Source organism: Stegodyphus dumicola, chromosome 12 (assembly GCF_044657685.1).
Source record: "Stegodyphus dumicola isolate Sdum_Otavi_A_Nest chromosome 12, ASM4465768v1".
Classification (NCBI taxonomy): domain Eukaryota; kingdom Metazoa; phylum Arthropoda; class Arachnida; order Araneae; family Eresidae; genus Stegodyphus; species Stegodyphus dumicola.
Window position 1 is genome coordinate 43958422 of NC_140779.1, and position 13777 is coordinate 43972198.

The window sequence follows — 13777 nt, forward strand, 5'->3', positions numbered from 1 at the left end:
ATAATAAATTATATGCTTTTTATAGTGTTTTAAAATTGTCTTAAAGATAAGATTGATAAATATTTTTTTTGCTAATTTTCCCTAGATTTTTTTTCATTTCACCAGATTTTTTTTTTAAAAATATTTTGAATAATATTTTTCATTACAATATTTTTTTTTCGTGTTTTCTGTCTTGTTTCAGTGAAATTTTTTTTATCAAATCATTAAAATACCTATCTCTATCTGTCTGTTTATATACACACACATATGAATTTGCTCATCTACAACCTCTGTAACCTTGAGCTCCCAATATTTCGAATATACAGGGTGGTTCAAAACTATATGATAAAATTATAAAGGCAGGTAGAGGGGACTTGAATAAGCAAATTTCGTATAGAAATGCGTGTGCGGTAATGCCGCACACTGAAAACACAAATAAAAACAAAAGAAAACCGAAATTAACAGTTTACAATAGGTGCCCGAAAGAGCGGCCACCAACAGCGATACAAGATTCACAGCTGTGAAGCACGAATCGGCGTACATTAGAAAAGACGTCGGGCATGTCGACCACATGTCCAGCACCGATAGACAAGCAGGCAACAAGAACTGCAGATGTGACGGGACTCTCGTACACAAAGCTTTTAATATGACACGAAAAGAAGAAATCCGAGCGAGTTAAATAAGAATAACGCGGAGGCCAGGAATGTAGTCTATCTCGTCCTATCCAGCGCTAGCCGTAGACAGCGTCCAAGTGATTTCTGAAGTTCCTGGATGTATAAAACGATCCACTCGTGCTTAACTCACGATGAAGATGCTCGAAATTTCCACGATCCGGGTGATTCCTATCCGGGAATCGCTTCCTGTATATCCTTTGAGCAGCTAATCCATTTTCTTGTACAGCCCCATACATGAAATACATGTCTTCAAGCTCCGAAATGGTGTAACGATGCATTTTACTCGAGATCCGTGCGGGGAATGAAGAATCCAGCTAGCGCAGGACTTTTATACGCCGCACTCCATTAGCGCTTTCTGCCGGCTCAACGCGCCATTACCGCACACACATTCCTATACAGAATATGATTATTTAGGTCCCCTCTACCTGCCTTTACAATTTTCATATATAGTTGTGAACCACCCTGCATATACATAATATATATCAGACGCATTGATATTTCAGGACTGGAAGATCTTTTGTTTTAATTTAAAAAAACAACAATACAACTTACATCTACATATCTAATTTCTTGATAATCAGGTAAAATCAATTCAGAGTGCATCGCCATAGCCTGCCAATCAAATACATAAGGAAACTGTAAGGTCTGCTTCCGATCTGGGCACACTACTCCTTGAACAGGCTGAAAATAAAAAAAAGAACCTTTTAAAAACTTTATTTTTAAAGCAGCCTTTTGGTGATATTTAAAGTTGCACGTTCGAAATTTGGCGTCTAAGTTTGCCAATTTTCGCGATTAAGTGAAGCAACGGCATTAATAAAGAAATACCAACATTTGTTAGGAATATGAAAATCAAACATTTAAATTTCTTTTGGTACTGTTATGTGTAATACATTATTACGATATGCAATATAGAGCCAATGAGATTTTGGAAATTTCTAGTCTAGCAGTTTTGTTTTCCAGCATCTTTAATCACAATTTGGGAAATCATCGGAAATGAATAAAATCACAATTTTCGGTAGGGAAACGATTTCAACTAAATAGAGATACGAACTTAAGCAACATGGAGATATCAGTAATGGAATGATAGCCTACTCAAAGAAACACAGAAATTAAAACATCTTGTCGTATTATTTTACACATTTTTTTTTACATCTTTTGCAGAATCATTGCTACTGTTATGAATTTTGTATCTATGTAAATAATTTTAGTGAAATAACATGTGAAACTGTAGTAAATTTTATATAATTCAGAATGAAATGCTTGAGTGAGTGAAGCTCTACCGGAAAAGTAAGATTGCAAGGTCAAGTTTATTTAGCATTGAGGTAAATTGCTATCTAGCTTAATTAGCGATGATTTCGGCGACTAATTTTTGTCGCCAAATTTGACAAGAAATTGCCAAAAGGTGATCCTTTGGCGATATTTCGGTATGGTTCCCTTATAACTTCGTTTGATACCGTTACTGAATAATTGTAATTGATCCCTCTATGTAACTATGACAGTATTCGGCCCTTATATGTAACTGTAACCACATCCGGCCTCTATATGTAACTTTATCCGAATATGCCTTCCAGTAATTTCGAGAAATGGAAAGCTCTAGAGATTTCTTCGCAGCCGATGGGAAAACTATATAAGTCCGCAGAGAGCATCAGTTCTCAGTTTTTAGTTCAGTCAGATCTTCTTGGGAGCTTCACATGCGCTTTGCGTTGTGTTCTGTTAAACGCTGTTAGTAGTTTAAAGTGGTAACTACTTTTTGTGCCTTTTCATACTGAGAAGAGCTGTATAAGTACTTTTGTGGAAGGTTCTAGAGCTATAAAGTGTTTCTTTTGTGAAAATAAATTTTATCAAGCTATCATCGGTCCTGTGTGCTCTTAATCCATCACGAACCCGTACACACGTTTCACTGTTTTAGGAAGTTCCAGCGAACCAGTTTCATTTCACATTGTCCTTAGTTACAAGTTGTGGTATCACAGTTCTCGGTGGAAGACAAATAAATTTCCGTGGAACAGAAATAAGATCAGAGAATTGTGATTATCCATTCCAAAAAGAGAAAATGGAAAAGAAAGAGAGCACCAAAATCTTTGATGAATTAGAATGTCCTTTGCAGATGAAATTTTCAGGTTCTGTTTTAACTCTAATAAAAGTAGCGAAAATTTATAACAATCGAAATTTGTATCAAGTTTCTTTCATTAATGATTCAGTATTCTTTGAATGAGAGATCTTGACATTCATCAACCTTTAACTTCGCTGTGTACGCAGTGCGAATATATAGCATATCTTTCGGTAGAATATAATGTCATTTCTTATTTCAACACGTTTGACTAATTAAAAAAAATATTTTCTTTCTACATTACATTATACGTAACAGCGTTTTGTTGCGAAGTCGGAAGCCATGCCATTGAATTTCAGTGAAAATCCTTTACATTCAGTGTGAAATTAAGACACAGGAAACTTGCTCGAGTAATTTTTTGAAGTATTTATATCTTGATATTTTCGATAATAAACACAGATTAAAAAAGGATTACTAATCTTTTTCCTATACGAGGAATTTATATGACTAATAATGAATTCTTCACATGTACTAAAAGGTGTACGTCCACCAACATACACACTTTTTTTCCAGACTAGTGTTTTGTCTGCTGATCATGTTGCGCATATTGATCAACAGTGGAAATACTGGCTGATCGTCATGTCGCTATGTGTAGCGTGTGCATGAGGCAGTTTTTCCTTAGAAAGTCTTCGAAGAAGCCATCCTTTCCCTTAGGAGCCCTCGAATGCTTTGCGATAATCAAATAAACCAACGTTTGGCAGATGCTTTCCAAATAATACAATAGATTTAAAATATCGCAAATGCAAACGATAGAGGGGATGACCTAATATAATTCGATCAATTCCACATAGCGACTTGTGAATACATTTAATAAAGAAAACAATTATTCTTGTAAACATAGCTATGCGTATTTTTACCTTATCATTGGCACAAGAGGCTTACAGCAAATATTTTTTAAATTCGAGTGGTAAAAATTTCTGTTGTGTCAGAATACGAAATTTCGCGTAACGAAAACAGTAATACTTTTCTTCGAGCTGTTAAAAAGTTTTCAATCTGAAAATTTCGGTTATTAATTAACTGTTAGAAATTTTTAAAACATACATAAGAAATGTGAAAAATAAACAAATGTTTCACTTTTCTTCATTAAAATTTGTTGTCAATTCATAAAAATCAGGTTTTAGCTTTAAACAAAAATAAAATATAATTTAGAAAGAATATTAATGTTCAAATGCTTCTGCATTTATTTTTTAATGTAAATAGCAGATATAGAAATATTTAAAAATACCGTGTAAAGTACCTCACTTTGGAATTCTAAGTTAATGTTGGAAGTGAGGAACCTAAGAACTGATAAGCGAATAATCGCTAGAGTTCGATGACAAGAAACAACAAGAGAGAAGGGTAACTAACCCTATATTATTTCGATAAGATTTAACAAAACTCCGCCTGGGAGTGTACAAGTAAAGCCCGCACTTTGGACTTGAACTTAAAGGACTAAGAATTAAATTAAAACTAAGATTAACTAAATAAGTATAGCCAAAGCTGTCAAGGTTCAATTAGAGTTGGCCCCTTAACTTATTTTACTACGAAGCTTAGCAAGGGCCTGAGTACGGCCAAGCGTAAAAATAGCTTTGAGAGAGAGAGCGGCCAAAAAGGCAGACGTGCGTAGTTCAGAAACTCTGATTCTCTCTCTGTCTCAGTAAGTAACTTCGTGATTTAAATACCGCTCCTTCTCATTAAATATTCAGCAAATTCCAAAACTACGTTCTGGCCGGAAGTAGTAAGTTGAAGTTAAGAATTTCACAGGAAAGGAATTTTAACTTAAAATTTAACTGTTAATAAAATTAACATAAACCTTACAACCGAAAAGCGTATATTACCACTTAAAGAAAATTAAGAAAAAGTAGAGAGACGCTTACAACTCTATGTTATTATGAAAGATTATACAGTTATTATAACTGTATGTTAAGTTAAATTACACTGCTCAAAACAGTTAGGAGATATTGTGAGTTCGGTATAAAATAGCTATATAATTTGCAACTTTTTTAATAAAAATGAAATAGAAGAGGTTAGAAAGGAAAATTACAATGTTTAAAAAGTTGGGAATATGCAAATTTTCTCTGTGACGTCGAAAACTCTCGTTTTAGATATGGCTTGAAAAGCGGCCTGCAGCATTTCTTCTGTAGGAGATGAAAAACAATTGACACTCTTTGAATGTTTTGTAACCGTGAATACGATGTTTCAACATGATGACTTAGCTCAGTCAGTAACCTGGAGGGTCACTGGTCGTTTATAGGTGGGTCAAACGCAATTAGTTGTAGAGAAAGAATTACAAGTTTCTGAAAGTGTCATTTCCAGGCTATGGAATCAAATTTTTGGAAACTGGAAATGTTCACCGAGTAGGAGAACAATGTCGTATGCCTGCAACAATACAAAATAAGGATAGGTATTTAACAGCAATACAAAATAAGGATAGGTAATGGACAGAAGAAAGCACTATGAACGCCATTTTCTTGCAATAGCTCCTTCAGAGGGCTGCAGGTACCACAGTTTCGGCTTAAACTGTTCGAAACCGACTCCACCATGTCAGTTTGTATGCTTGCAGACCTAAGGTTGGTGTTTCGTTGACACAGCGCTACCCTCAGAAGGCCACAGTTTTAGCCACTTCGCTGCCCTCAGAAGGTCGGCACAGGAGGATCTCAGATGGGGAATAGTTGAGTGGAGCAATATGCTCTTCTGGGAGGTATCCAGCTTTTAGTGTACAACCAGACAATAGGAGGTACCTCACCTGGAGAGTACTAGTAAACGGAATATTCCTGCATTAGGCAATGAAAGTGTCCGATTTGGCGGAGATGGAGTGACGGTATGGGCTGATAATTTTATCAATGGCCGCACTGATCTGTACATTTTCAGGAATGAAACAACGGCTCAAGTATATAGGTATGAGATCCTCAGACATATTGTACTCATTTATGCTGCAGGAAAAGTGGATGAATTCCTTCTCATGGATGATAACGCCAAGTCACATCGTGCTCAGTTAGTGGACAGTTTCCTTTTCGACTAAGGAATCCTTTGAATGGATTGGGCAACATGTTCTTCAGATATGAACCCAATAGTATATATTTGGGACATTCTAGAGAGAAGAGTTGTTAGTCGCTTATCCCCCACAAAACAACTCAACACTTTGAAAGATCCTTTCTATAGGAACGGGGAAGAATACCCCAGTCCCTCATTGGTAACCTCATTGATTCCATGCCTCGTAGGTTTGCAATATTGCCTTCGACTTGGGGAAACCATACCTCTTATTGAAACTCATTTGTATCCAAGAAATCCCACTTTTCTGTTTGTATAATATGCACAAATTGTTCATTTTTCTGTTTACCGACAAATATAATCAATAAAATTCTTGCTTCTTTTTCTTTTCTGATATCTGACAACACCTACAGATTATTTATCAGTCACCAAAACGTTTCCTCCTCCTCAGTTTATATCCAAAATCATAATATTCCGTAATTGTTTTGAGTAGCATATAATCATTAGATTTTATTTTGGTACAAGTCATAGTATATACAAAGAGTAGAGGTAGAAATTTTGCAATCGATCTATTAATAATGTGTTGTAAATGTGTTTTATTTGTGGTATTCATGGTATACAATAAGAACTGTTTCAAACTGCTGTTAAGATGTCCAGACAAAATGCGTTTTCAAGTGATTTTAGGCGAAAGAAAAATTTATCTTCCACGTTATCTTAATTATACCTAATATAAAGTGTTCTTTTTATTTAATTTATCTTCCACGTAGCGTCTCGCATAGCCATTTATAAAAGTTAGAATCGCCTTTAATGTGGAATCGTCTTTCGAAAAGTTTTCGAGTTTTACATTAAGTATGGTATGTTACGTTACTTCTACCATACCATACCTGGCAAGTATATTCACTGGGCAAAAGACAAATTTATCTTCTACGTTATCTTAATTATACCTAATATAAAGTATTCTTTTGTTTTAAAATTTATATTCCCCTCAGCGTCTCGCATAGCCAGTTCTCAAAGTGTTCCGTTCGGCAAGATCTTTAATTTGGCTTTCAAATTTAATCGATCTAATTTCTTAGAAAACTAAAGCAATAAATCCGCACTTCTGCAGATAAAGAATTTTTTTCACATTTTTAGCAACACGGTTAACTTATATAAATCAAATGCATTTGATTTTTGATGCAATCTTCTGCTTCATTTTATAAGTATTTGGGACGTTATTGTAGTTCATAAAAATGTTTTAATAACATATATTATGTACCCGGTGCAATATCTTTCTTTCCCATTACATTTATTAGTTGTTTTCCACTATCAATTTCAGTACTTCTCAGAGAGTTTCGTAACAATATTTTTTTAGCTTAACGATTTATAAGGATATTTTTCCAAATTCACGCAATTTTGCTTGTCAATAATAATTCCGTTGGAGTAATTCGACAAAAGAAAGCCCTTGATTTAAAAATATTCTTAAATTCTAAAAGAATGCTGTAACTATAAATACAACTTTTTGATAGTTGTTAGACAGAATTGAAACCTCGAATGTCTTTTCAGTTATTATTGCCAATAACGTCTTAAATGTGTTTAAAAACACTTAGCGGTTTGTATAGGGATCCTCACACTATTTGTTTAAGATGAATGTCGAGGAACTTAGTGAATTGTTTAGCGACTTATCGCTGAGTTCAAATAACTAAAGATATAGACTCAAGAAGGGTTAAACTACCCATTATTTCACTGGAATAAAAATAACAGTTGTCTTCTTTCTCGGGCTTAAAACAAAGCCTACACTCGGGCTTAACTCAGAATACGTAATAAAAAACTAAACTATAACTAAATAAAGGAAACTTAGCCGAAGCTAAACACAAGTATCTAACGTGGTTGGCCATTAATTTAAACTAACCGGCGAATATCAAAAGGCACATAATAATACGACCGAGCGTAACAAATTCAAGAGATATTTAGCCCGAAGGCAAGCATGCGCCACTCAGGATTCCTAGCTCTCTCTCACGAAGTAAGTCGGAACTTCCTTAAATACTTCTTCTAACTTATTTGCATTCAACGTGATTCTAAAAACTCATTCTGGTAGAGAGTTGTAAGTGGAAAGAAGAATTGATAGGAAAGGGACTTTAAAATTAAAATAACTGTTATAAAATTAAGATGTACCTTACAATATATTTAAAATCAGTATGTTGTTACCAGTCGATGAAGAGTAAGATCTTTTACTTATATTTCTAACATAAAAAGTGCGTTTCTCATCACCATAACAAAGTGAATAATTTAAATCACAATTTAATCTGTACTCGTTATAGTATTTTGCAACAAATGTTATTTCTTACCCTTAATAATAAAAATTTATAATGATTAAAATTTGTCTCTAAAGTAGCATGAAACTGATAGATTACAAAATTTGCAGCTGTTTTTCTTATCACAACTGAAAATCTGTTTCTGAATTTTAATTTTATTTAATTAAAGATTTAGATTTATCATGTGGCGACTTAATTATTTTTATTTATAAGAGTAAAATATCCTTTGGTGTATTTAAACTGTAATCTTGAAGTTCCAAATTCTAAACTTCTATATAAAAATTCTTTCAGTACACCCAAAGTTTCTGGATCGAAATGCTACGTTGCACTACCATGCCATTTATCATTTACGTGATCTGAAAAATACATATTATCATTGTATAAAGTCATTAGACCTTCAGTTTACCTGCCCCGTGGTCTGGAAAGTAGCCGGCTTCTAGACAGTTGCCATTCGACAAGATATGACATTCATGTTCATTTAGAAGCCACGAGCTTCTTTAACAACTTGAATCTTTAATAAAATGATTGAATTTAAAATGTATTTCATATACATAATTCCAATTGATAAGTATAAAATTTGCAGCATTATTGTACATCATTAATAAAAAAAAAATCGCTTAAAGTATCAGGTTCAATGTTTCTTCTAACCCTCTTCGGAAACATACAATGACCTGACCGAACAAAAATATGTAATGTATTTAAACCTTCGAAACTATTCCTGGAAATTTATGAATATTAAGCTCTTGTTGCCTTAGCATCTCCAGTAGTCGTTATTTGGCGTGTTATTTTAAACCAATGTGTTTTCGTTCACTATTTCAATGTTCTGCTAGAAAGAAGAATAGAAGAATGTCTGTTAGAAGAAGTTGTGAGAAATTCACGTTTGAAAAATTTAATACGAAGGTCCCTCTGAATTTTTTAGATACGTCTAAACGGTTCATCTAAATGGTTCAGTTTTCCAAATCTTAGATGTGTTCAAAGTAACATAAATGCAAATTCTAGGTGAATTTTTTAAAGATTAAATGTTTCAAACTATCCGATACAAAGAAAGGATTTTGTATGTACGCATATATTTTATATTATTTTATATTTTATTTATTACATTTGCTCAATCAAAATGACCCTATGTTAAACTGGTCGATGATAGGAAAAATAAGGTACATAATTTAATCTGCAGTTATATTCCCATTATACTACATACTGCATATACTACATAATCTGCAGTTATATTCTTATTAATTGTAAATCTATAAATAAATTGCCAACTGTGCTTGAATAGCTACTTGCAGCATGTTGAGATTAAAAAGCTATGTTTCATAAAATCAAATGCCTTCTCATTTCGTATAAAATACAGCAAACATCAAAAGAACACATTGACTTTCTACGCTCGGTTGTCTATCAGACGACCTTACCACTTGGTAAAATTAAATAAAATACAACAAGCACCACCCGAACACGCTGAATGTCTACTCGCGGCTGTCTATCAGACGACTTTGCCGCTCAGCGAAATAAAATAAAATACAGCAAAAACCACCCAAACACGCTGACTATTTTTTCGTGCGACTGTCTAGCAGACGACTTTGCCACTCGCACGCGATCGCGCGTGTGATCTTTGACGTCAGCAAAATTTTGCTATTTTTGACTCATTGTGCTCTATCATCTATCTAATGATTATTTAGATTGGTAGTAGTATCAGGTTCAATGATCCTTCTAACCTTCTTCGGGAACATGCAAGGACCTGACTCGGAACAGAGAGCTTACTAAAGCTATGTTCACTAATTGTAGTAAGTAGACAGGATACAGACGAAGGGTATACAAAACCCTTTATTTTTTCTTTATATACAATGACTTCCGTACTTCGGAATACAATGACCCTCCACTCGGGGTCTAACTTAAAAGATATCAAAATAAAACTAAACTCTAATTTAACTTTAGAATAAGATTGGCCTTATAATAACAGAAAGCGTATGTAGCACAGAGACTGTGAACACTACAATACGTTTAATTTATCAAGAGGATTAAAACCTCTGGCCTGGAAGGCAAAGTAGCAACTGCGTAACTTCTAAGGTAAGCGGCCTGCTTCGAACTCACGGCTTCCTCTCTTCTGCTTGGCAAAAAGGCCACACTTAAATACTTGGCGTTCGCCAGACAACTTTGCATAAACTCCTTCACGCTTATAATTCTGGGCGGAAGTAGAAAATAAGAAGTGATAGTAAAGATTTAAAATAAAATAAACGTTAGTAAAACTTAAGATCCTTACAAAAGTACCTCAGTGCAAAATCGTTCGTTTTTTTCAACTTTTAAATACATTTTACAGTTTTTTATTCGAAGGTAAATTTACAGGCAGATAACTAGGGTGTGAAATTATGAGAATTTGCACTTTATGTCGAATTTCTGAAAAACTAATTGAGAGTTTCATGAAATTTGATACGAATAATATATTTGTAATAGAGAAAGAAATGCACCGTCGAAAGTCATTTTATGTACGCATGATTATCAGCAGAGCTCATAGTGCAGGGATGTCCAAAATCCACGCTATGATATCGAACTGAAGATAATATGGGATACGGTGCCTATTACAGCCAGACCAGTCGCGCAGATTGACGGCGCATTGAACAGGAGGCAGTTGAGGATTCCTTGTGGAAGTCGATCCCACTCCTGCAACAAAGGCAGTTTTCAGCTCTAGGACGGTCTTCGGAAGGGGATGACGAGATGAAATTACAATCCCAAGAGCATCTCAGACATGATCTATAAAATTAAGGACAGGAGATCTGTTTGGCCAATCTATGCGGCGAATACAGGTAGACGTCGGTCAGCTAAACCCTATGTGGACGAGTGTTGTCGCCTATTAACATAAAACCCAGGACCATGAAAATCCTTATAAACGCGTCCCTGAAATTTCGAATATAGAGCTGTAAGATTTCCTTACTATGCTCCATAGTAGTCAGAGAACCTTTATCAAACACATGCAGGAGTGTGCGGCCGCCCATTATAATTGCTGCTCAAAGCATTACACTTAAAACGTAATGATAATTTTCCTGATGTTGAAAGAACTGTATCATGTTCGAAGCTCTCTCCAGATACAGATACGCCTAAATCAGTGTTCTGGCTGAATCTCGACTTATAAAGATACATTGCTGTCTGGTCCAAAGCGCATGTTGTTTGCACCATGATAAACGCGATCTTTCTTCTGCTACAATGAGCAGAAGGCAAACAGTGGGTCTTCTGACATACTGCCCTATCTCATAAAGCCTTCTAGAAACAGTAGACCGTGAAACTCGGTTTCTAGTGGTAACATACAGTTCACATGAGAGCTGTGAAGCAGTAGCAGTCCTGTGTTGCCATGCTGGAAGTGCTAAATAACCATTCTCTTTCGTCATTGTGGATCTACGTCAATTTTGTCCAAGCCTTCTCGATATCGGTCTATTGTCCTGAAATTGTTTTCACAAATTGCAAACCACAGTGGGCATTACATCGAGCTCTGTAGACACTTGTGCTTGTGAATCGCCTGCGTCCAGTCTACCGACAACTCTCCATCTCATTCAGTCGTCGACTTATTCGTAGCTACTCATTTTACCTGATACCTTATCAAATTTATCCAACTCTTGCGAGATACATGGCAAATGTCATGAAGGACATTTGCCATGTATACGAGCACACAAATCGCCGATGCGGATACGGATACTGATTATGAAGATGCTTATGTGGTCCCAGGAAGAGCCTTAATAAACTAGATAAGAATATTAAGCCTCTGAGGAAAGATGATTTTGACGAGCTAGCAGCTGAAACTCCAAGAACGGTCAAGAAATTACGGTAAAAGTGAGGACCATTGACTCCTGTACTGCATGTGCGCCAATTAGTTGGAAATCGAAGGAGAGACTAAAGTTATGCCACTCAAGTACACGTCGAAAGTTAGTGATAGGTTACGAAATTGCGTCTCTTGTGTGTGTTACGAAGCATATTAGTAACAAATGGTCTGGTCAAATTATCTTCTAAAATTATTTATTAATTAAAAACTTCTAAAACATTTGCAGCATCGCAGCTAAAACTTCTGAAAAATTTGCAGCATTACAGCTTAGTTCTGAAGAAACGTTTATTAGGTTTAGTAATGCGGTGCACTATAGGATCGATTTTCATGGATCAGTTTATTTTTTTTATCAGCTAATAAGCATTTCCAATTCTTCTCAGAATGTTATTCTGTATTACATGAAATTTTGGAAGTTTGCCTTTGACCCCTCCCCCCAGGCTTCAGATGCGTAGTATAGAATTGATCTTACAATGCATTGGTATAACCCTCTCCTTTTTGTCGATAGACAGACAGTCCAAAGTAATTTCCAATGAGTACAGAAAGTTGTCTGGTGATACTTGAGGCTTTTCCTATGACGTGCGAAATATGACAAGGCTATGTAAGCTCTTGGTTAATGATAACCTACAGATAGGTTATGTTTTTTACACGGTTTACAGTTTTCCCAAATGAGTAAAGATTGTACAATGCTATTTTCAGAATCTTGGGCTTCCTTGATAGTAAAAGCTCAAACGTTGAGGCATTTATATCGAGTCTCCATTTCCTGCACGAATCCTCAATATCTGAAACAAAATTCAGGACTTCGGAGATGGCATTATTGGGTTGGATGCCATCTCCGAAACTCACTGTAATGCTCACTGCTTTCGCCATATAATCGGCTAACATAGAGTTATGACCCAGTTTATCCCTGAAAAAAATCGATTACGTAAAAAGTAGACATTGAGGGAAAAACAGGAATCCTAGGGAACTCCTGCAATAATGGTTTTGAAGCCTGAATTTCCTTGACTGAAGCTGAAAGTTCGGCCAGTAAGAAGGAATTGAGGAGAATAATAATTTCCAGACTAAAGTTCATCTTAATCAATTCCTTATGCCAGACGAGTAGAATGCTTTCGTCGCGTAAGTATAACGAGTGCCGTGCGTTTCTTATGCTGCAGAACTGTCGCGATAAATTCAACTAGCCTGACTAGCTGCTTTGAAGCAGCACAAATCGCCGAAAACCCCTCGTGTGCTTACATCCTCTCCACAATCACCATGGACAATCACAGTTCAGCAGACACGCACGTGTTCGCTTACATATTCCACTCTGAATATTTGCGTAACTCTTTCGCGGCACAATTAATACCTTTGGCTCAATACTTTCCGTAAAAATAGATATTATATGCAAATTATCTGAATTTTGCGCACGAGTGAAGAAAACTCACATTTTCACAACGTTATTGAAATAAAGAACTGTAAAAATTATTAGTTAATCCTAATTTTTATTGCTGCGACAAAATAATCCTGTGCTTTAATCATGATTGATAAAAAGTGCGATTTCTGTATTTTAAATGTACGAGGGAAAATTAAGTTATACTGAGGGTTACATTATTTGGCAGCATTAGCTCCAATTGATGATAAAATGATGCAAAGAATTAACAAAAAGGTACTTTAAATTGTGCTTTTATAAAGATAGAAATTTAACCGAGTTCTATGTTTGAAATTTCTGCAGAAGATATTACACCCTTTCCACATATCTGTTAATTTTTCAAAACTTTCTTACTTAAGTATGAATAGAAATAATAAAAAGCACTTATGAAATATTCCGAAAAGATGGGTATAATTCAATATTTCTTTTAAAATAAGTAAATGAAAGCGTGTTCAATAAATTTATATTTTGAAAAAATACAGAATAACAAAAATGCTGTAAGATGTATTTTAATTTTATAACAGTTATTTTAATTTAAATGTGCTTTCT

At 35.0% G+C, this 13777-nt stretch overlaps 1 protein-coding gene across 1 annotated transcript in view; it reads right to left on the reverse strand.

The window, feature by feature from the left end:
* The window catches only part of LOC118198977 (uncharacterized), a 121369-nt gene that overhangs the window by 72372 nt on the left and 35220 nt on the right, over positions 1-13777 (reverse strand). The window contains exon 5 of the mRNA XM_035370757.2: positions 1206-1334. Within this exon, the coding sequence (XP_035226648.1) occupies positions 1206-1334 (129 nt within the window). The remainder of the gene's footprint in view (positions 1-1205; positions 1335-13777) is intronic.